The sequence below is a fragment of the Galeopterus variegatus genome, unplaced genomic scaffold (assembly GCF_000696425.1).
Source record: "Galeopterus variegatus unplaced genomic scaffold, G_variegatus-3.0.2 Scaffold63, whole genome shotgun sequence".
Taxonomy (NCBI): domain Eukaryota; kingdom Metazoa; phylum Chordata; class Mammalia; order Dermoptera; family Cynocephalidae; genus Galeopterus; species Galeopterus variegatus.
Window position 1 is genome coordinate 507,364 of NW_007726174.1, and position 20,935 is coordinate 528,298.

At 39.5% G+C, this 20,935-nt stretch overlaps 1 protein-coding gene across 2 annotated transcripts; it reads right to left on the reverse strand.

Moving 5' to 3' along the window:
• Positions 1 to 3,637: 3,637 nt before the first annotated feature.
• On the reverse strand, positions 3,638 to 20,390 carry OSTC (oligosaccharyltransferase complex subunit (non-catalytic)). 2 transcript variants are annotated; one of them, XM_008576752.1, is made up of 4 exons: positions 20,187 to 20,390; positions 15,769 to 15,862; positions 10,795 to 10,992; positions 3,638 to 4,211 (listed from the first exon to the last, which is right to left on the reverse strand). In XM_008576752.1, the coding sequence occupies exons 1-4, from the start codon at positions 20,323 to 20,325 to the stop codon at positions 4,193 to 4,195; spliced, it is 450 nt and encodes a 149-aa protein (XP_008574974.1). In that variant the 5' UTR covers positions 20,326 to 20,390; the 3' UTR covers positions 3,638 to 4,192. The 2 variants fall into 2 exon arrangements, with proteins under 2 accessions (XP_008574974.1, XP_008574983.1); XM_008576761.1 differs by lacking the exon at positions 10,795 to 10,992.
• Between the last annotated feature and the right edge of the window lie 545 nt (positions 20,391 to 20,935).

Here is a 20,935-nt window from a genome sequence, read left to right on the forward strand (position 1 = left end):
CTTAATCATTCTAATTTGAGTTACTTAAAATTATAATAATTTTAAAATAACATCTATTTCAGTTAGCCAAAGACGTGGTGAAAGAAAACATCTCAACAAATTTACCAGTATTGTAAGAAATTAACAAACAAGCAAAAAATGGTGAAAAGCCCTTAGTACATATTAATCCTTCTACTACTCAGCCTTTCAAACACAAGCCAGAAACCAAGTCCTACTCTCTGAATGTATTTTCCAAAACAAAGAAGAAAACTCTAAATAAATAACCACATCCAAATTGGGTCCTTTCTCTGGGACTTCTGAATTTGGAATCTGTGTTGTATTCAAGGAAACTTCCTCTAGAGTGGCTGAAGTTGTCAAGTATAATGATCAAAATAGGTTAGAACCCATGATTCTCACAACTTTGAATTAGGAGTGACCAATCTTATGGACAGAAAAGCATGACACAGACCCATGTCATAAGTGAACAAGAATGCTTAACAGTACCAGATCCCCAATTCTAATATTACCAGCAACATCCCTGTCTTTAGTGTCATGAGATACTCCAGTATCCCAATATTACCCTCTTTGCTTAAGATAGCTTGATTTTCTCTCCCTTGAAATTAAAAATCACATTACATAATAAGAAAACTGAGTAAAAGATCTTGGTAAAAGTGTATTAGTACTTGAAACTTTTAAGCAGATTGGTAGCCTATTGTTCCAACAACAAATTACAGCATTTCCTCATCCCAAATCTATGTTTAGGTGTTACTCCTTGTAGGACAGAATTTGCCTGTTTGTGTATACTTACTAGACTGTAAATTCCACTTGGACAAGGTTTGTAACCCAGAATCTGGCATATCTTCTTTTGAATAAATAAATGTATACTTCTTATTATTATGTTCAAAGACTGATCTTACATGCTAGAAAATAGCACCATAATGGAAACAACTGCTCTGCTATCTTGAAAACCTGGATTACATTTCAAGCTAAACAGAAAAATAATTTTTTTCTTCCAACGTTACCCTTCAGGAATGTACCATTTACTGAGCACCTAAGTTACTTCACATTTTGCAATTCAAATAAATGTTAACACAGTACAATCTTTCTAAGCAAAAGATACAGGATTTCCTCACTTTAATTCTATAAATAGGATGTTATCTTTATAAACCTGTGGCTAACGGAGACGTGCTGCTCAGATCTTCCTTGAAGAAAGGACTCAATACTCAGCTTAAAAAATGTGGCTACCTAGGGCCGGCCTGTGGCTCACTTGGGAGAGTGTGGTACTGACAACACCAAGTCAAGGGTTAAGATCCCCTTATTGGTCATCCTTTAAAAAAAAAAAAAAGTGTGGCTACCTGATAGCCTCTAGTTGTTAGCTTTGTCAGGGTTCACCTCAGCTTCCTAACCAAGACCATGCTAACCTCCAGATGGCCCCCAGCCAATGATCTGACAAGGCAGTGGTACAATGGTCTAGCCATTTCTGCCCAACATGCTACTCTGACAAGTAGTCTTTGCTCTGGAGCTCCCTACTGAGCGGACGGCAGCTTTGTCAGTTCTGCATCATTGGGTGCTGGCTTCCCCTATCTTTGCATACTTCCCTTTCCTTTCACTGGAGTTATGCTCCACTAAACCATATTGCACTTTTACCTACACTTTACCATCTGCTCCCTGGAGAATACTATCTGTGACAAAATCAAAGACTAGTTTGTTTCCAATCTAGTCTATTAATTTACTCTATCTTTCACCTATTTAACTTCTATTTATGTTAATAATGCTTAGCAGGCTTTCATTTTGGTTTTATGTTCCCCAAAACATTTGAAGCCCACTACGGGAACAATTTTGTTTCTTCATGTAAATACTGCACTTTTAGCAGCAAGACATTTTATATATTCATTTAGAGTATTTTATATTATTGATTATATACTTTAAACTATTAAATATTGACTTAAATATATTTCACTATATTTGGTGAAGTTTCTTATCCAAAATAAAAGCCTTAAGAGCTTTGAAATTGAAAAAGACACCAAACCTTAATAGCACCATCTGGTGGTACTTAACAGGAACTGCTCACTACTCAATCTAAGAAAAGCAGATCTTTTTTTTTTTTTTCTTCCTTTTTCTTTTTTCGTGACTGGTAACGGGATCGCAACCCTCGGTGTCGCGCCTGCACCGCGCACCGGTCTCTATATGGGATCCGAACCCTTGGCGGGAGCGCCGCTGCACTCCCAAGCGCCGCACTCTACCGAGTGCACCACCAGGCCGGCCCTGAAAAGCAGATCTTTTTTTTTTTTTTCTTCCTTTTTCTTTTTTCGTGACTGGTAACGGGATCGCAACCCTCGGTGTCGCGCCTGCACCGCGCACCGGTCTCTATATGGGATCCGAACCCTTGGCGGGAGCGCCGCTGCACTCCCAAGCGCCGCACTCTACCGAGTGCACCACCAGGCCGGCCCTGAAAAGCAGATCTTTTGAAGCCATATCACCTTTGCGTTATCTTCTGTCTTAGTTTGAGCAAGGTTTTAAAATACAGCCAAATAACAAAAAATGTAATTAATATCGAATCAATCCATTAAAGTTGATGAAAACATGCAGGTCTTGTTTTCCTTTCTCAGGGTTTTGCAGTATAGCAATTCCTTTTCTCAACACCTCCCATCACTCTCTATAGTACAGACTATTCACTTACCTTGCTTTATTTCTCTTTGTTGCACTTACCAGTGTCTGACAGTTTATAAGCATTTTTAATCTACTGGTTATTTGACTTCCCTACAAAGAGTGTAAGCTCTATGAGGGCAGAGCCTTCATGTGTCTTATTCACCACCACATCCTTAGTGCTGCCTAGCATAAAAGGGTACTAAAAACTTTTTTTTTTTGTCTTTTGTCTTTTTCCGTGTCCGGCAACGGATTGCAACCCTCAGTGTTGCCCCCGTACCGGACTGGGGACCGGCAACGGGACTGCAACCCTCGGTGTTGCTCCCGCGCCTCGCTCAGCCAGTGAGCGGGAACCGGTCTGTATGTGGGATCCGAACCCTCGGGCGGGAGTGCCGCCGCGCTTCCCAAGCGGCACACTTATCCAGTGCGCCACCGGGCCGGCCCCGTACTAAAAACTTTTTGAATAAATGAATTAATAAATCTTTTTTTCTTTTAGAGAAAAAAAAAAAAAACAACTCTCCTGAGAGAAAATTTTATTGTAAACTTAAAGATCTTAGGAAAAAAATGAATTGGCAAAGGCTCAGATCCCCAAACTGGCCAACCACCAAAAAAAACAAAAACAAACAAAAAAATGAATGAATTGAGCCATTAAAGAAGTGAAGCCCACAACCAGACAGAACTGAAAGGCCTGGCTAGAAGAAATTATGGGAAGACCAGACTGGTCTAGAGATGCTTTTACACAGGCTCAAAATGTGTCAACTACTGACAATGAATGCCTGAAGGAAAATTTCACCTAGCACAATCACATTTTCAACAACTCTGACATAAATATGCAATCCCTGCTTGAGTATTTACAGGGATATGGAGTGGCTAACTCAAGAAGTATCCCTCCAACCATACTTCGAGACTTTAGGGTACCAAAAGTAGCTGAAGAAAGTCACAAAATGGGCCTGAATGATTTACAGACCAAAAGGTTAATATTGTTAATGAGTTAAAAAAAAAATATAAAAGGTCTTAATTAGAAAAATTATTTATTCCTGCTCCTTTCATACCTTTTATTGTTCAGGGAACAGTCTTACATACATATCTGAAAAAATGTACTATCACACACACTGTTAAAGACAAAGCACCATAGGTAAAGCTGATCAGCTGTCCAAAGTTCTGTTTATGGGATCTTGCTTGCAGATTTTACATTAATTTCTGAAAACCAGAAATATCATCTCCAAAAAATGTAAAGGGGGTTGTATAAAATATCATTTTATTCAATAGTTGTAGAAATGGAGTACATTTCTTTAAGAAATGAAAAACTAAGAAGAAAATGCCACTTAACATCGTTGGTATGCCAGTATAGGTCAGCAGGAAAAAATACTGTGATAAACTTGTGCCTTTGATACCAAGAAGAAATTCTAGTTCCAAGCTTTGACATGCTTCCTGTGTTCTCACTTGATACTTCTTACTGCTGCTCTTCATTCTTTCCCACATTTCATATTAGAGGATTGGTATAGCCTTTAAAACTTCATTAACGGGAGCAAATCCAATATTCATTGATTTCTTCTCTAAAGGCACTCTAACCCATCAGATAGCCCCTGTAGAAATAAAATAAGCACAAAAAGTAAAAAGGAAGCAACATTTCAAAGTGCCCAAACAAATTTTACGACAAATCAAATGATAATCCAAAATATAATTACGCGACTCCTCATTATGGTTCTTATTTCAAATCTTGTCCCCTCGCTCCAATAATTAAATACATTACTAGGCCTCAGTCAGAAAACTTTCCCCCTCAAAGTGTAAAGTTACAAAGCAATATGCTAAACAACACAGAATAAGAAAAAAAAAGAAAAGAAAAAAAAATGTTATGTAAAAGTTAAAATAATTCAGTCAGAATCAATCTTCTTTGGATTCTGAGAATTCCAACAAAAATCAAGCCTTTTTATGGAAAGAAACTGATTTGGATTTCTAAAAACCCTACTACCAGAGGAGAAGATGGGATAATCATAAGATATTCTTGCCTGGGAGGTTAGCCTTTGAGCCCTCAAGAAACAGTGTGCAGAAGTATCTGCCCTTGCCCCTCTGTTCCTTTAGGAAATGTCCAGACAGCAGTTAGGAGCTTTAGCTGTACCTCTTGATAAGGTCAAACTTCATGTTGATCAAATAGGAGACCCTTTTACTAATGTACAAGTTAAGCCCTGAAATCCCCTTTAAATTAAAGCATTAAATTTGGTGTTATAACGTTCCAAACCATTTCTTATCACTTTTTTTTTTTAATGAATAAAAGTTCCAAACTTTTCTCCTTTTGCAATAAACCCTTAAAATCTATTATTAATTAAGGACCTGCAGGATCAGGAAAAAGAATAGAAAAATTACGTGAAGCTATCCACATTAAGAAAGGGTTTAACACACCCTGTACTCCCTGATGCCACCAGAACTTTTCTCCTTTGACCCGCCCCTACTGCTTACTGGGTAAGCCTGGGTAAACCTCACTCAGTTTCCTTATCTGTAAAATGGAATTACCTCAAAGGGTTTTAAGAATTATATAAGAGAATCTACTCATACAGCACCTGCTACTCATGGTAACAAGCACTTGACAAGTGGTAGCTACTACTATTAGAGTTGCAAGTTTCTTCATCGGTAAAGTAGGGATTAAAATTTACTTTATAACACTGAAATCTACACTACAGTGTCTGGCACACAAAAAACACTCATGAATGCAATTTTCCTCCCTTTCATCTTCTGCACTCACTTGACTCCCTATGCGACGTAGGTCTATGTCAGCCAAAGCAATTAATCCACCTAGAACTCATATACTCTTTTCCTTCTGGTGTATCAGCCTGCCCAATCCACACTTTAAGTAAGGAGAATTTTCACTTAACACACCACCTTTACTACAACTCTAATACAACTCAACACTTCTCAACTTCCCTACACCCAAAGTTGAATAAAAATAAAAAATAAAAAGGCTTTTTGGATATACACATTGACTTTGAAGACCACATATAAATTTGCTACAATAATGCCTGATGCTTCACAAAAAGGATACTTGAAGGCCTAAACTTCACTTACACAAAGAAAATCCAAAAAGATTTTAAGCAAGTATCCACTAATACCTGCAACACACAGTGGAAGCTACTCAACAGCTAGCTTACACTATGAAACAAGGGTACTGAGGACTCTTTAGGGGTAGTTTCCCTTCATTTGTATATACTGATATGTAAATATGCACTCTGCACCTCTATATCTTGACATAGTTTTATATTGTGATATTCTTCCTTCTAAGTACTACTAGTTTGTACTTATTCTTATGTACTATAAATCCATGGATTATTGTCCACCTATATTTAGATGGAAAAGAATATTTAAATGGACATATCCTTGTTCAAAGGTGTCAAACTTATCTATAGTACTACCTTAAGAAAAATTTTGGGACACTAAGAAATATTATAAAGCTATAAAGATATCTTGTTAGAAGAAAGAAAAAAAAGAACAATTAAATTATTATACTTCTTGGTAGAGAATAAAAATAAACTTGGTGATACACATTTACTATGGTTTCTCCTGAATTCATTTAGGCCCCTCTCATGGCCCAGAAAATTTCTTGATCTTAATTATTATATTCAGGCCTGTCAGAATTTTATGCAAGTAAAATTACAGATAAATACAATCAAAGTAAATCAAGAACTCAAAAAACAACTATAGACAGGGGAAGCTACCATGAAGGATCTTCTATTTAACCTTAAAGTCATTCACTCCTTCAATAATTATTAAGTGCCTTTTGTATATTAAGGCAGGAACTTAGATTGGAACTAACACAGAAATTTCTCAGAATACTATGACATGCACTATTGCATTTAATCCTTGTAACAATCCTAAAAAAGTGTGTGAAACAAGTATTATTCTCATTTTACAGCTGAAGAGTGTGAGACTGTATGGGCATGTAAGAAGTTTGCTCAAAACCACAAGACCAGAAACCAACAGAACCAGCATTAAAATACAAGTCTCCTTATTCCTGTTCCACTACCTTCTCCAATGGTCCTAGAAATGGAAATCTCACTTTCTTCTTCAGAAACAGTATTGGTTTTTTATTTATTTTTGAAACTGTGGCCACAAACCAACTTGAAACAGAACTTTTAGGATTCTGTTTATCTTTACAATAAAAATACTAACATTGATATCATGCTTAACAGCACATAAAATACCTCATTTATTCTTGACAGTAACTTTCTGAGGTCCATTATTAACTTCATTTAACAAGTTTGGAATCTGAAGCAGTGAAAATTTACAGAATGATCCAAACTACCAGAACTAACAAGCGGCAAGCCCAAAACTGAACTCCAAATTCCTCACTTCCTCTACTGTACACTGTCCTCAGCAGTTGCAAAATGTTTTATTTTAGAATTACCTCTCTCATTTGCTAAAAATAAACCGAGGATGCAAGATTTTATCAGTAAAACAACCCAGCTGCCAGAATCTCTATGACCTTAATTTTCTGGGATGTAGCTCCAAATCTGGAAGCACATGAAAAGACTCTCAAACACCTGAAAGGATGATTACAAAACCAGGCCATTAAGCTCTCCTTCAGACAGGCCTGACTTAAAAGGCAGTCAAATAGCTAAGTTATCTATTTCCTCAAATCACAGAATAACCAGCAAAATGAAAAGAGGAAGAAGGAACAGGTAAAATTGCAATAGGTATACACTGATAACACTAAGTGACAGTTAACACTGAGAAAATATATGTAGTGCTACTTTTTAGTATAAATGTAAAGTAACCCTAAGTCAAGAAGGTAAAATTATGCTTAATGTTCACACTGTACAGCACACAATACATGTAGGTATCAAATAATAAATACTTGCTAAATACAAATGTGAGTGTTAAGGTGGCAATAAAACATAAACACTTTAGAAAGAGGTATGTCACAAAAGAACAAAATAAAGTTTTGGTACTTGTAGGGTTGAATTTCAGTAATGTGGAAGAATCACATATATCTATATATCCATAAATGATGTGAATTTAAGTATTACTATATTCTTATTTTTTATTTTTCATTTCCCCCTCCCTTTGAGAGAAGTTCTTTTCTGAACTGATCCCATGATCTTAGGATTTACTCTGGACCTCCCTGACTTTTCTCACCAGGCTTAATAAATACTAGTTCAAACTGCTGAAATGGCCATTTTTGCTAGTACTGAGTAAAGCAGGCCCTTTGTCTTCAATTAGTAATAGCATCTATTCAGAGTAATTTTATACAGCTTTATGATAGACTTACCTAAATGCAGGAACCCATTCCTCCACCTCCAACCAAACATCTTGCCTAATTTTAGTCCATAATACCATGATACAGCAGGCCAAGTTTTATTTACTTATTTTCAACTTTTAAGATTCTGCTTTTAGGTAAAAACTGTCCTAATAACAGAGGCTAAAGACAGTCTAATAATGACCACTCATTATTTTTCATCAGCACCATGCTCTAACCAACTGAGCTAACTGGCCAGCCCTATTCACTATTTTTCAGAAGAACCAAAGTACAAACTTGTACCAAAGTCTTCTCTCCACTGTCCAAACAGCATCTTATTCCTTTCAGCCTGTGTAAGAGTACATTTAAAGCATATCCAACATACACAGATACACATAATTTCACACACAGTATCTTGTAAATTATGCTGGAAAAATTTACCTTCACAATAAAAATCACTCCTCTGTAACTTTGTAGTAATAAAAATATTAGGGACTAAAGTTAACTTTTCATTTTAAATGCAGTGCTATGTATGTAAACAGTTAATAAACAGTCACTAATTTTATTAGCGCCCGTATTTCTTCAAAAGACACAGCATCAAATAAAACCACGTTTTAATTAGCAAAATTATATCACTAGGGAGACATCAGGTTTTCCAAAAAGCATAAATCAGAAAATATAGAACCAGTAATGCTGTTTTGGTGCTACTGTTTTCTCCTTCTTAAAGGCACCTCTTGCTAAAGATAAAATCCAAATGTTTTTGAAAAAGAATTCCATCCTGGAGGTTATCAAGATGCATCTTACAGCACAGCACAGCCATCTTTATCTCAAATGCTAGAAACTTATCTCAGTTGGAAAAACCAGTGACTACTAGTGTTTTTTAACACCATTTTTGTTGTTGTTATTCCACTTATTATATATCAAACTGTTTATATATATATTAGGACATGATAGGTAATTTGTGCAAAAGAAGAAAGGCACACGTGTTCCTTGCTGACAATACTAACTACAACTCTATGGTATATAATATATAGACCAACAGACCTTGCTCATCATCTCCTTTGGGGCTAGCAAATTTTCCAGAAAAGGCAATTCCAGTGCTTCCCTTTCTTATTTAATACTGCCCATTGTTCTCCCTACTCCATACCCACAGTACCAGGCATTAGGAGCTGTGGATGAGAAATCATCAAAGAGGGAACCATAAACTCCTTCCTCTTAACAATTCAAATCAAATTTAGCTCCATGACAGGTTACAGAAAGTAGCAATTTTCTGTTTAGACCATTGTTCTGCTTTGATGAGATCTAAACATCATCAATAACTGAAAACCAGAGAGTATACCCTATTTCCCTACCCCCAAGCTTGGATTTAGTCAATCTTGCATACTGGCCTATAGAATGGGGAAAGGAAGACAAATATTTACATAAATAATTACAAAAGTAAGAGGGAGGAAATCCAGAGAATTAAACACTTACCAAAGGTTTTTTGTAAGCAGTAGATAGATAGCTCTATTTCCTAATAGTCAAATGCCTGAGCTAAAAGATAAAATACATCCTAAGGAGAGGACTAAAACTATAGGAAAAATGAGAACACCAGGTTAAATGAAAACAAATCTGGTTCTACAGACAAAACAACCTCACTTCTACTGTTTTGCTACATGCCTCCAAAGGTTTCTTCTCTTTTGATTGTTAATTTTCAATAGCCTCTTTATCCTCTCTAGGAGCCTCCTCTTTTCTTGCACTGCTATGGAAAACTTCAGTCTCTTCCATACCAGTGTATCTTACTAGGTTATGGTGACTTATTTCCAACAAGGGCAGAAAAAAGCAGAACAAAAAGAAGAGGCTAAAGTACCTAATACATACATACAATTTAGCCAATGGCCAGAATTGTTTTCCCCACACAAAAATAAGCTCCACTGGCAGAGGAGTCTGAGGAGGCTATATGGTCACACGATATTCAGCTAACAAAGAACACTGTGCTCTCTCTTTCCATTCTGCCAGGGCTAAGTTGGGAACATGATGATTGTGGGATAAGCACTTCTGACTCTCAGGGAAGCCTGCCCATCCTACCCCCAGATGTGTTACATACAACTGACAGGTTAAGCTACAGAACAATTTAACTTGTAAAACTCAAACACACTACGAAATCAGAATAGTTGACACCTGATGTTAAACAGTCCCTAAAAACTAAAATTACTAAGAGCTAATCTTTATGTTATGCTTTCCCAAAGTTCCTGTAGTTATTAATACAACCATATAGGTTAATCGGAACATATGAAAATGTGATCAGACTTGTCCACATTTCAAATTAATGATCTCAAACGAAATTATAAAGTTGACAAAAAACCAATTTATTTTTCTTCTAAAGATATTATAAGCTTTCTGAATCAAAATTATCTGTAAATATTATTATGTGTATGTGTGTGTATATATATATGTATACATATATACATATGCACATACACATATATGTATCTTTTCCCATCTTTTGGAGGGAGGGCAATAACTCTCCTTTGCCCATCCAAGGCTTAATAGGTTTTCTTCATACCAATATTCAAAGAGCAGCAGTAATTAATAACCTGAAAATATTCCCTACTGATTTTATTACTACTACTGAATTCTATGTTACAAATTAGCCAAAAGGCACTTCGGAGAAACAATAACTATCTCCAGTCAGTGATGTTGATGCTAAATAACTAAATTTTCTCATGAACATGCACAGGGATAACAGCCAAGAAGACAACCTATTGGTTTCAATTTTGTTACTAATTATAGCTATAACCTTAAGCAAGTCACAAATTTCTTTGGTTCTTGGATTTTTCATCTGCTTAATTTAAATGAGGGTTAAATTAAATCTCCTATGATTTTATATTGTACAGGTACTCATTTCACCAATTTGAAAAATAAGTTAAATGGCTGATTACACAAAGTACTTAATAACTTACGGCAGTTTCATTCTCATGAATACTCTAGCCATGAAAAAACTCAATAAGACACAGATGAATCCAATGAATAAAAGAAGAAATCTATTGAGTTTTGGAATATTTGGTGCATTGGATCGGTCCAGGATTATGAAACCTAAACCTCCCATTGTAAACAGGAAGCTGGATGCGAGTCCTTCCATAATATATTGTCCATTTACTCTGGAAAAAAAAAAAAAAAGAAAGAGCACAGTAAAACAATAGATGAAATTTCTGGAAAAATGAAAAATTTTCTCCCTCAGATTGAAATTCCTATTTCTGCTTTGTACCAAAAGATTTTTGTGCTAATTTATTATCCTCACCCTTTAAAACTATTTTATTATACCTCTGAATATTCATCTGTCATTCATTCAAAAAGATGTTTGAGAGTCTATTATCTATCAAGCACCATTTTAGGTTCTGTGAATACAAAAATGAACAAAACAGACAAAAATCTTTGTCTTCATGAAGATTACATTCAAAAAAAGTTTTAAAATCTCAACTAACATAACTGTCTATGTTAAATCAATACTCATTTTAATTATTAGCTAGAAAGGCCAATTATTTTATGATACAAACCTTTTACCCAGAACTTAGTTTAGCTTTTAAAAGTTACTCTATTTAAATTTCTACTATCAGTTTCAAACTAATTTTGAATTGATTAGAAATGTTTGTTGAAATTTTATGGTAATAATTAATAAACTTATTTCAAAGGGAAATACTTTAAAAGCAAGTGTTCCTAACTAAGGTTCCATGAACTCCACAAGGACTCTAGCAATCCTTATAAAAAATACTTATTAAAAACCCATATAATTAGAAGATGGTGGAATAAATGGTTCCCAGCGTCACTCTCTCCCACAAATCAACCAAATTTACAACTATAAAAATGTAACATCAGCCAAGCCGGGCCAGCTGGAGCTCAGGGGAAGAGGAGGAGAGACCTACAGAGTTCATGAAGGCGGGAGAAACTACGATGAGAGAAAGAAAAAGCTGCTCTGAGCATTTCGGGCTGTGGCTGCTTTAAGGCTCGAGCTGATAAGCACGTGGAGCAGGAGCCGGCAGAAGCTGCAGCTGCGCCCTTCAGATGGAGTTACTTGGAGGCGGCGAGAGAGAAGAGGGCCTTGGTGGCCCCCAGGACAGCAGGATCACTAATAGGGTTCACGTGGACCCACACAGGAGCGAGGAGGCAGAACAACTGAAAAAAGGGAGCCACTCAGAGGCCAGTGAGTCATTGCAAGGGACCAGCAAAGGGCCCGTCCCATGGGAAGCGTTTGCAGCACGGGCAGTGGGGGAGACGGGCCCACTGGAAGAACACTGGGACACAGCAAGGACAGCCAACCTGCCCCCCAATCAGCACAGGACCACTCAGAGGAGACTGGTCAGGAATGCAGAACTGCATGGGGTGCAGGTTGATGGAAAAACTCAGGCCCAGATCATAGATTCTACAGAACACAGATCCACCAGGTCTCTGAAAAGCCAGAAGTACCTATAAGATCAACCATCAAGCCCTGAGCTGCACAAAAAGCGTTCCTTAGGGAAACAGCAGCAAAGTAGCAATTTAGCTCAACCACACAGGCTCAAGTACTGGATCTGACAGAAAGTTCCCCCGTGTTAGAAGCAAAGGACAAAAAATTAGTTCCAGCCCAGGCACACCACCAGCACCTGAGGCCTGTCTGGGAACCGGAGGCTTGAATCTAGGGACCGGACCCCACTCCCACTTCCAGGCAAACTGCACCAGTGCCTCAGGGTCAGCCTGGGGACCTGAAGCATGGAGAAGGGAACTGGACCCCCCCTCCCACAATCAGGCACACCTTGGGGCCTGCCCAGGGACCCGAGGCAGGGAGAAGGGGACCAGACCTCTCTCCCACAACCAGGCACACGGAGCCAGCACCTTGGGGCTCACCCAGGGACCTGGGGTATGGAGTTGGGGACCAGACCCCCCCCCCCAAACAGGCACAACATGCCAGCACCTTGGAGCCCACCCAGAGACCCAAGGCACGGAGAAGGGAACCAGACCTCTCTCCCACAACCAGGCACAACATGCCAGCACCTCGGAGCCCACCCAGGGACCTGGGGCAAGCAGAAGGTGAATGGTCCTCTCTCCCACAACCAGGCACACTGCGCCAGAGCTTCAGGGCCCATCCAGGGACCCGAGGCATGGAGAAGGGGAACAGACCTGTCTCCCACAACGAGGCACACCACGCCAGCACCTTGGGCCCCACCCAAGGACCCAGGGCATGAAGAAGGGGACTGGACCACCCTCCCACAACTGGGCACACTGAACAAGCGCTTCCGGGCTCGCCTGGGGAACCGAGGTGTGGAGAAGGGGACCGGACCTCTCTCCCACAACCAGATACAACATGCCAGCACCTCAGAACCCACCCGGGGACCCGGGGCATGGAGAAGGGGACCGGACCTCTCTCCCACAACCAGGCACACCAAGTCAGTGCCTTGGGGGCTGCCCACGGTCCTGGGGCATGGAGAAGGGGTCTGGACCTCTTCCCCATAACCAGGCACACCACGCCAGTACCTCGGGGCCCACCCAGGGACCCAAGGCAAGGAGAAGGGGACTGGACCTCTCTCCCAAAACCAGGGACACCGTGCCAGCACCTCGGGGCCCACCCGGCCCAGAGGCATGCAGAAGGGGGCCAGCCCTCTCTCCTACAACCAGGTACATCAAGCCAGTGCCTCAGGTCCCACCCAGTGACCTGAGGTATGTAGTTGGGACTGGACCCTCCTCCCACACCAGGCACAAAACGCCAGCACCTTAGGGCCCACCTGGGTACCTGAGGCATGGAGAAGGGGACTGGACCCTCCTCCCACAACAAGGCACATGGCGCCAGTGCCTTGGGGCCAGCCCAGAGACCGGGGCATGGAGAAGGGGACCAGACTGCCCTCCCTCAACCAGACACACTGCGCCAGCACCTCGGGGCCCATCCAGGGACCCAGGACATGGAGAAGGGGACTGGACCCCTCTCCCACAACTAGGCACATGGCGCCAGTGCCTTGGGGCCTGCCCAGGGACCAGAGGCATGGAGAAGGGGACCAAACACACCCCACAACCAGGGATACCACCAGTGCCAAGGAGCATACCAAAAACAGCACCTCCACGTGGGTGGCCCACCACAGCCACCCCAATAACCATGGCTGCTGAAAAAGTGGCTAGACGCCACAACCACCACGCAGATGGTCTGCCAACCTCTGGAATGCATTGACACAAGAAGAGACACCAGCAGAGACAAAGAAAAGAAGAGGATGTCTCTTTCCACAAAACCCATTTCAGAGTAACAGAAGAAGCATCTGCTCTATGATATTATTGGGGGACCCGATCACATCTCTCAGCATTGGACAGATCATCTAGGCAACAAGTTAACAGAATAACCATTATTCTTTCAGAAGGAGAGAAGAAATCTAGGGCAATTAGAGGGGGGAGGGGGAGGGAATGGGGGAAGGGGAGAGATTGGACAAGGGGCATAAAGAATAATTATGATTTGGGCCGGCCCCATGGCTCACTTGGGAGAGTGCGGCACTGGGAGTGCCGAGGCCGCGGGTTCGGATCCTATATAGGGATGGACGGTGCACTCACTGGCTGAGTGTGGTGCAGACCACACCATGCCAAGGGTTGGGATCCCCATACCGATCAAAAAAAAAAAAGAATAATTACGATTTATAACAATATATATGCTAGTAATATTGATTTAATCAACATATCTCAATGTTCAACCCCCAAAATATGTATAATCGATTTTGATTCAATAAATAAACTAAATTTAAAAAATAAATAAATAAAAACTAAAAACCCATATAATTATATATAAATTTGTATATATATATGTATATGATTTTTCTAGAGATATAGAGCTTTCATCAACTTCTCAGAGTTCAGGGACCTCAAAAAGCAAATTTCTCTGTTAAAGGCATGATTATACATATAGGGATATGTAAACATAAATTTTTGTTAACTAACTGTTTTCACTAAAAATGCAACATATGCACCAGGTTCAAAATTCAAACAGTATAAAAGAGGACACTATAAAAGTTCTCCCTACCATCAAGATCTTCTGTCATTCAGAGAATCATAATAAATATTTCCAGGAAATTTCCATGCATATTATATATAGCATTACTATAAATATATAGCTATGTTTAGGTAGATATTAAGTGGATTTTAGAAAGAAATATGATAAGCACTGCTCAGGTGAACCAAACCACACTGGAATGGTGTTCATTTCATTGCTGAAATGCAACATGAAAGTCTCAAAAATTATTTTTCTCATTTAATGGTATAGTTCAGGAGTCCACATTTTTTTCTTAAATGTCCATATAGTAAACATCTTAGGCTTGCAGGCCACATGGTTTGCATCACACTTATTCAGCTCAGCTACTGTAGTTTTGAAAGTGACCATAAATTGTATACAAAGAAATGAGCATGCCTAATTTCAATAAAACTTTATTTACAAAAAAAGTCCCTGTAGTGTGCTGACCCCCAAGAATAGTCTATAAATGTATTTTATTTATTTATTTATTTATTTTTTCATAAAGATGACCGGTAAGGGGATCTTAACCCTTGACTTGGTGTTGTCAGCACCACGCTCACCCAGTGAGCTAACCGGCCATCCCTATATGGGATCCGAACCCGTGGCCTTAGTGTTATCAGCACTGCACTCTACCAAGTGAGCCACGGGCCGGCCCTATAAATGTATTTTAAACTGACACCTTCCTTTAAATTGGTGATACAACAATCATTGTCAAATACTTTATTTCCTAAAAAATGAATAAGTAATATACTTCTACTTCTGCTCTTGTCCCAGTTCCTGGCATCTCAGAATTCAGCATTTAAAAATAGCTGTTGTCTAAATACAGTTGGACCGCATAAGCTTAACTCTATTTTTCAATAAGAAGACATGCACCAGTAACCTTCTTTCCCACCACCAAATGATTCAAAAAGGTATCTTTTACCTGTAGGCCAGGAAAGCTACTGGCCTCTGATGTCCATGTTCATCAGTCATAGAGCCAACACTTGGAGGTTCAACAATAACATCATAAATTATTCCTATATAAAAGACAATAGTACAAGTTAGATTCCTCAATTTAAAAAGCAGGATTGTAGTTTTCTTTGTCTCTAAAGGGTAATTTACACTTAAACAAACTGTTTTGATTGTATTATTATAATGAAATGAAGCCCAGCTAATCTTCTAAGTTTCAGACAAACCATTCAGATATTCAACTCAAGGTTTTAGAATGACTTCTAAAACTATATTATCTCTAACAGAGGTACAGCAGTCCCCCTGCCTTACCCTTGATTTCACTTTCCAGGGTTTCAGTTACCCACTGTCAACCACTGTTTGAAAATATTAAACAGAAAATTCCAGAAATAAACAATTCTATAAGTTTTAACAATTCATAAGTTTTGTGCACCATCCTGCCTGGGATGTGAATCATCCCTGTGTCCAGCATATCCATCCATTACTAATTTAGTAGCTATCTTGGTTATCAGATTGACTGTCATGGGATCATAGCGCTTGTGTTCAAGTCATCCTTATTTTACTTCATAATGGTCCCAGACTGCAATTTGGATATGCCAGAGAGAAGCCATAAAGTGCTTCCTTTAAGTGAAAAGATGAAAATTCTCAATTTAATAATGAAAGAAAAAAATCATATGCTGAGGTTGCTAAGATCCATGATAAAAACAAATATTCTGCTGGATGGTTAGCTCAATTGTTTAGGGTGTGGTGCTAGTAACACCAAGGTCTATCCCTGTACTGGCCAGCCACCAAAAAAAAAAAAAAAAAAAACCCAGAAAGAACAATATTCTCCATAAATTGTGAAGAAGGAAAAAGAAATTTGTGCTAGTTTTGCTACTGCACCTCAAACTGCAAAAGTTATCTATAGGGTTTGGTACTGAGGTTTCAGGCATCCACTGGGGGTCTTGGAATATATCCCACAGGGATAAGGGGGGGACTACTGTATAAATTTCACGAAGGAATAACACCAGGGTCCAGGGTTTGATCCCTGTGTTAGCCAGCCACACACAAAAATAAATAAATAAAATAAATTCATAAAGGAAATGCATTCAATAACAGTTGCTAAGAACACTCAAGAAGGACTCCACAGTAAAAGAGAGATTTAATGTTAAAGGCTATATTTTAGTTCATGAAAATATTCCACAGATCTTTGGATTTGTTTCTATAAATCAAGAGGTAACTAGAGAAATTTTCTTGCTTAAATGTAAAAGTAGGAGACTTCTTAAATCACACCATCAGGCAGAAAGGTAATACTTGAGATTCACGATAATTAATATTAACATCCATTGTTATGTCATAATATCATCATGTTCATTAATATGAATACTCAACAACATTAATGAGTTTTCTCAATCTGTCAGTCAACATCTACTTTTTACCTTCTCCACTGTTTTCAAACATCCTCACCTCCAGCTTTTCTTAAGCACAGCAAGCCTGTGTCTTCATCACCTGACAAAGCAATCACATAGGAATTGCCTTTTCTCCCAAGCCAAATCTACAAACTCCTGGTACCTGCATACATCCTCATCCCCTTCCTTCCAGCTACATTAACTCAAGTCCCTCCTCCCATCAATGTGGGATCCCTTCTGCAATTATCAGGACTCCGTTCTCTCTTGTCTTCTCAGGGACTTTATTTCTTTGGATATCTCTTCACTTTCCTGTATTTTCAAGCTCTCCTTCCCTATATCAACCCTCCCTTGACTTCAGACCCTTCTAACTGACAGCTTATTTTTATGCTTCCTTTCTGAAAGGGAGTCAGGCTTCCTACTGCCAAGAATTAGGCAAACTTCCCCACTACCCTTCATTCTTCAACCCAGTCCAATCTGGCTTCTGCCACCACTGACATTGCTCTTGCTAAGGTTGCCAGTGACCTCCATGTTGCCAAATTCAATGGACACTTTACAGTTCTCATCTTAGGAGGCTTCCCAGCAGCACTCAATCCAGTTTACTAAACGCATTTTCTTGAAAAACACCCTCTTCTTAGGGCCTTTGTGACACTCCTCTCCATGTTTTCTTGCTACCTCTCTACTGAGCCTTGTCATAAAACCACTAAATGTTGGAGTCCCTCAGGGCTTGGTCCACTGTTCTCTTCTCTACATTCTCTCAGGAATTGAACTTCCAGGGCTTTCAATTCTATGCACTAAAGACTCTGTTAGCACTGCTCGAATTGGATGCAAGCTCCTTAAGAACAGGGACTTTGTCTATGTTCTTCAATATCTGGTTCATGGTAGCTCAGGAAATATTTAACTGATGAACTCCAACACAGACTCTTTTTTCAGTTCTTATATCTGCAAATTTGACATATCCAACTAATTATATTCCAAAGTGACCTCTCGCACAAAAAAAAACTTTATTTCTTCGGTCTTAGAAAATGAGACTTCCATCCACTCAGATGTTCAAACTAGAAACCAGTAAGATTCCTTCACACTTTATTCTTCCCCTACACCCAATCAATCCATCAAGACCTACTGAATCTACTTCCAACATATCTTTCATTATATTATCCTCCATCTCCACTGCCATCAACTTAATACAGACTAAGTCAACTACAAAAGCCACCTAATTGGTCTCTCAGTCCCACATTTGTCCATACTTTTCCCTCTGCCTAACATACCCTCTTCCCCAACCCTTCAGATTTTGGCTTTATGTGTCATTTCCTTGGGAACCACATTCCAATCTAAATGATACTCCCTACTTCCACTATTTTCTCATAACCCCTTGTTCTTTTCCTTCATTGCATTTGTAATAATTTGAAATAGAAAAAAAATTACATGATATTTAACATGTTCCAACCATAACATTAAAAGCTTCAGGAGGGCAGGGTCCTTATGTTTTGTTCAGTTATCCCCAGTACCTAGTGCCTGGAATAGGAACTCAATATATATTTGCTGACTATTTCTCAGCAATAAATATTATTTACTTATAAAGGTACACTCACAGTTTTTAGAAGAAACTCCTTTCTAGTGACATAATCAACTTTTCATATATGATACCTCATGTACTTGGTAACTAAAAGGTGTCCTTTCCACTTTCCCCCAATGTCTGATGCAGAAAACTCCCCCACTTTTTCCTGTTACAACAACCAACAGGAAAAAGTGGCCAGAATGAAAACTGAGGCTTCTAGCAAAGGATCTGGCTCCAAGGGATGTAAGGGTTGCAGGAAAGAGAATAGCAGATGAAGATTCTATTATAAAGAAAGCCACATGCATTTTTAATTTCATTTATTCAATACAGTAGCTATTTACTTGCTGAGCTAATGCTAATGCAATGTTAGATAGTATTTTATCAACATATTTAAAATGTAATTTACTTAAACGAACATAAGTTAACTGTCACCATTCTAGGCTGGAGAGAGAAGTAAATTCAAAAGTACTTTCTAGAACTAAGCCCTCTCAGTTTCAGATTCTTCCCTTTTCAGTGCCAACTATTCTCACAAATCATCTATAAAAATGGGTATTCCCTCAAAAGTAGAACCACTTTTGCTGTCTCTAATCTAGAGAGCTTAATTTTATAATTTCCAAGTTAAGTATACCACTTCCCAAAATCTAAAAGCACAGTAGTCTTAAGTAAATCTTGTGTGGCTTCAACGGGTGGTGGCTCTGAAAAGACTGCAGTCGGATTGCCAACTCACCAGTATACAAGGCTACGCCCCTTTGGAATTTTCAATTTGAGAAGTGGATAAGATGATAGATAATTCAGAAGGGTTTAATAATAATGCTATATTTTTATTTTTAAAATTCTCAACTTCTACGCTGTAAAATATGATACCTTCTGCAAATCTCACCTCCAATCTCAAATATTTACCAAAACCGTGGTTTCGGAAAATTTCATTCATATTTACTGATCAGGCAAAAAGCAACACAACACCCTTAGGTTTGAGCTAACAAAAACCTAAGGACTGTCAAGTCTCTTCCAAGGTTCCAGGGACCGTAGACAAAGAGAAGTTAAACGACCCGCACCCTTTCGACCAACCATCGAAGGAGAGTGGACCAAACTAGACTTTCCCATAAACTTGCCATACGTTTCTCAAACAACGAGCAATGAAAAGAACCTAAAAATATATACATATATATTTAAAAACATATTCGACTCGGATCCCGGGGATAAGAAGCTAGAAGGAGAGGAGAAGCAATGGGAGAACACGAATTAAATACAGGACAGGGCGTGAGGTAGTATAAACCTTCAGGACGTTAACACTTGGCACCCCTGAGCTTCCCTCGACCCTCTGACAAGACCGCGAGCACAGCGATGCTTCCCCCGGGGTTGGGGGAGTCAGTGGAACAGACGCGCCTGCCTGTGGAGGTCAGCTCTCCGCGCCTCGGCGCCTCTCGGGCCCCACGCAGCCCGAGTTACCTCCGGTGATGAGGAAGTAAGACACCACCACCAGAGCGTACACCGTCATGGCCGATGGCATGTGCACCCAGGGCGGCTTCTTCAGCTTCAGGTTGGGACATTCGAGCACTAAGAACGGGACTCGGTACAGACTCTCCATGTTGGTAGCCGCAGGAGTACCTCTCGGCCTCAAACCCCACGCGCCACCCGGAAACAGGCCCGCCCCCGCTACCACCCGCGCGTGCGCGGGGAAGGGACCGGCAAGTCCGCAAAGCTCGGAGGTAGTTTTTATACCCATAGAAGAAAAAAAGAAACTAAACAAAACGAGTAAATAATAAGAGCAATTACTATGTACAACTTAATTTTGTTATACTTAAATTGAGGTAAGGAGCTCAATTTTTTGCCAACGGATAAATAAGTGATTTATATAACTTCATGGACCTGCCGCGCTTTAGACGTGGCCAAGCCAGAGACGCGGAGGGAACCGTCCATCTGAGCCCCTCCCACTTGCTGACGCAGGGGATTTGGACGCTGATTGGACGCGAGACACTCCAGGTTCTGAGAATGGCTGAATGGAACTTTTGAAAAGCCCAGCCTTTTCTATTAGCGGTTTTTTCAAAGGATTGAGAAAGGCGTAGGGTGCTGAGTTTTTCCTTCCCGATGTATAGTAGTGGTGATAATAATAATTGTTACTAATAATTGCTTAAAATAGTAAGTTATCAATTTTTTACAAAAATATCCAACCCAGATCTATCGCAAATGTCAGTAGA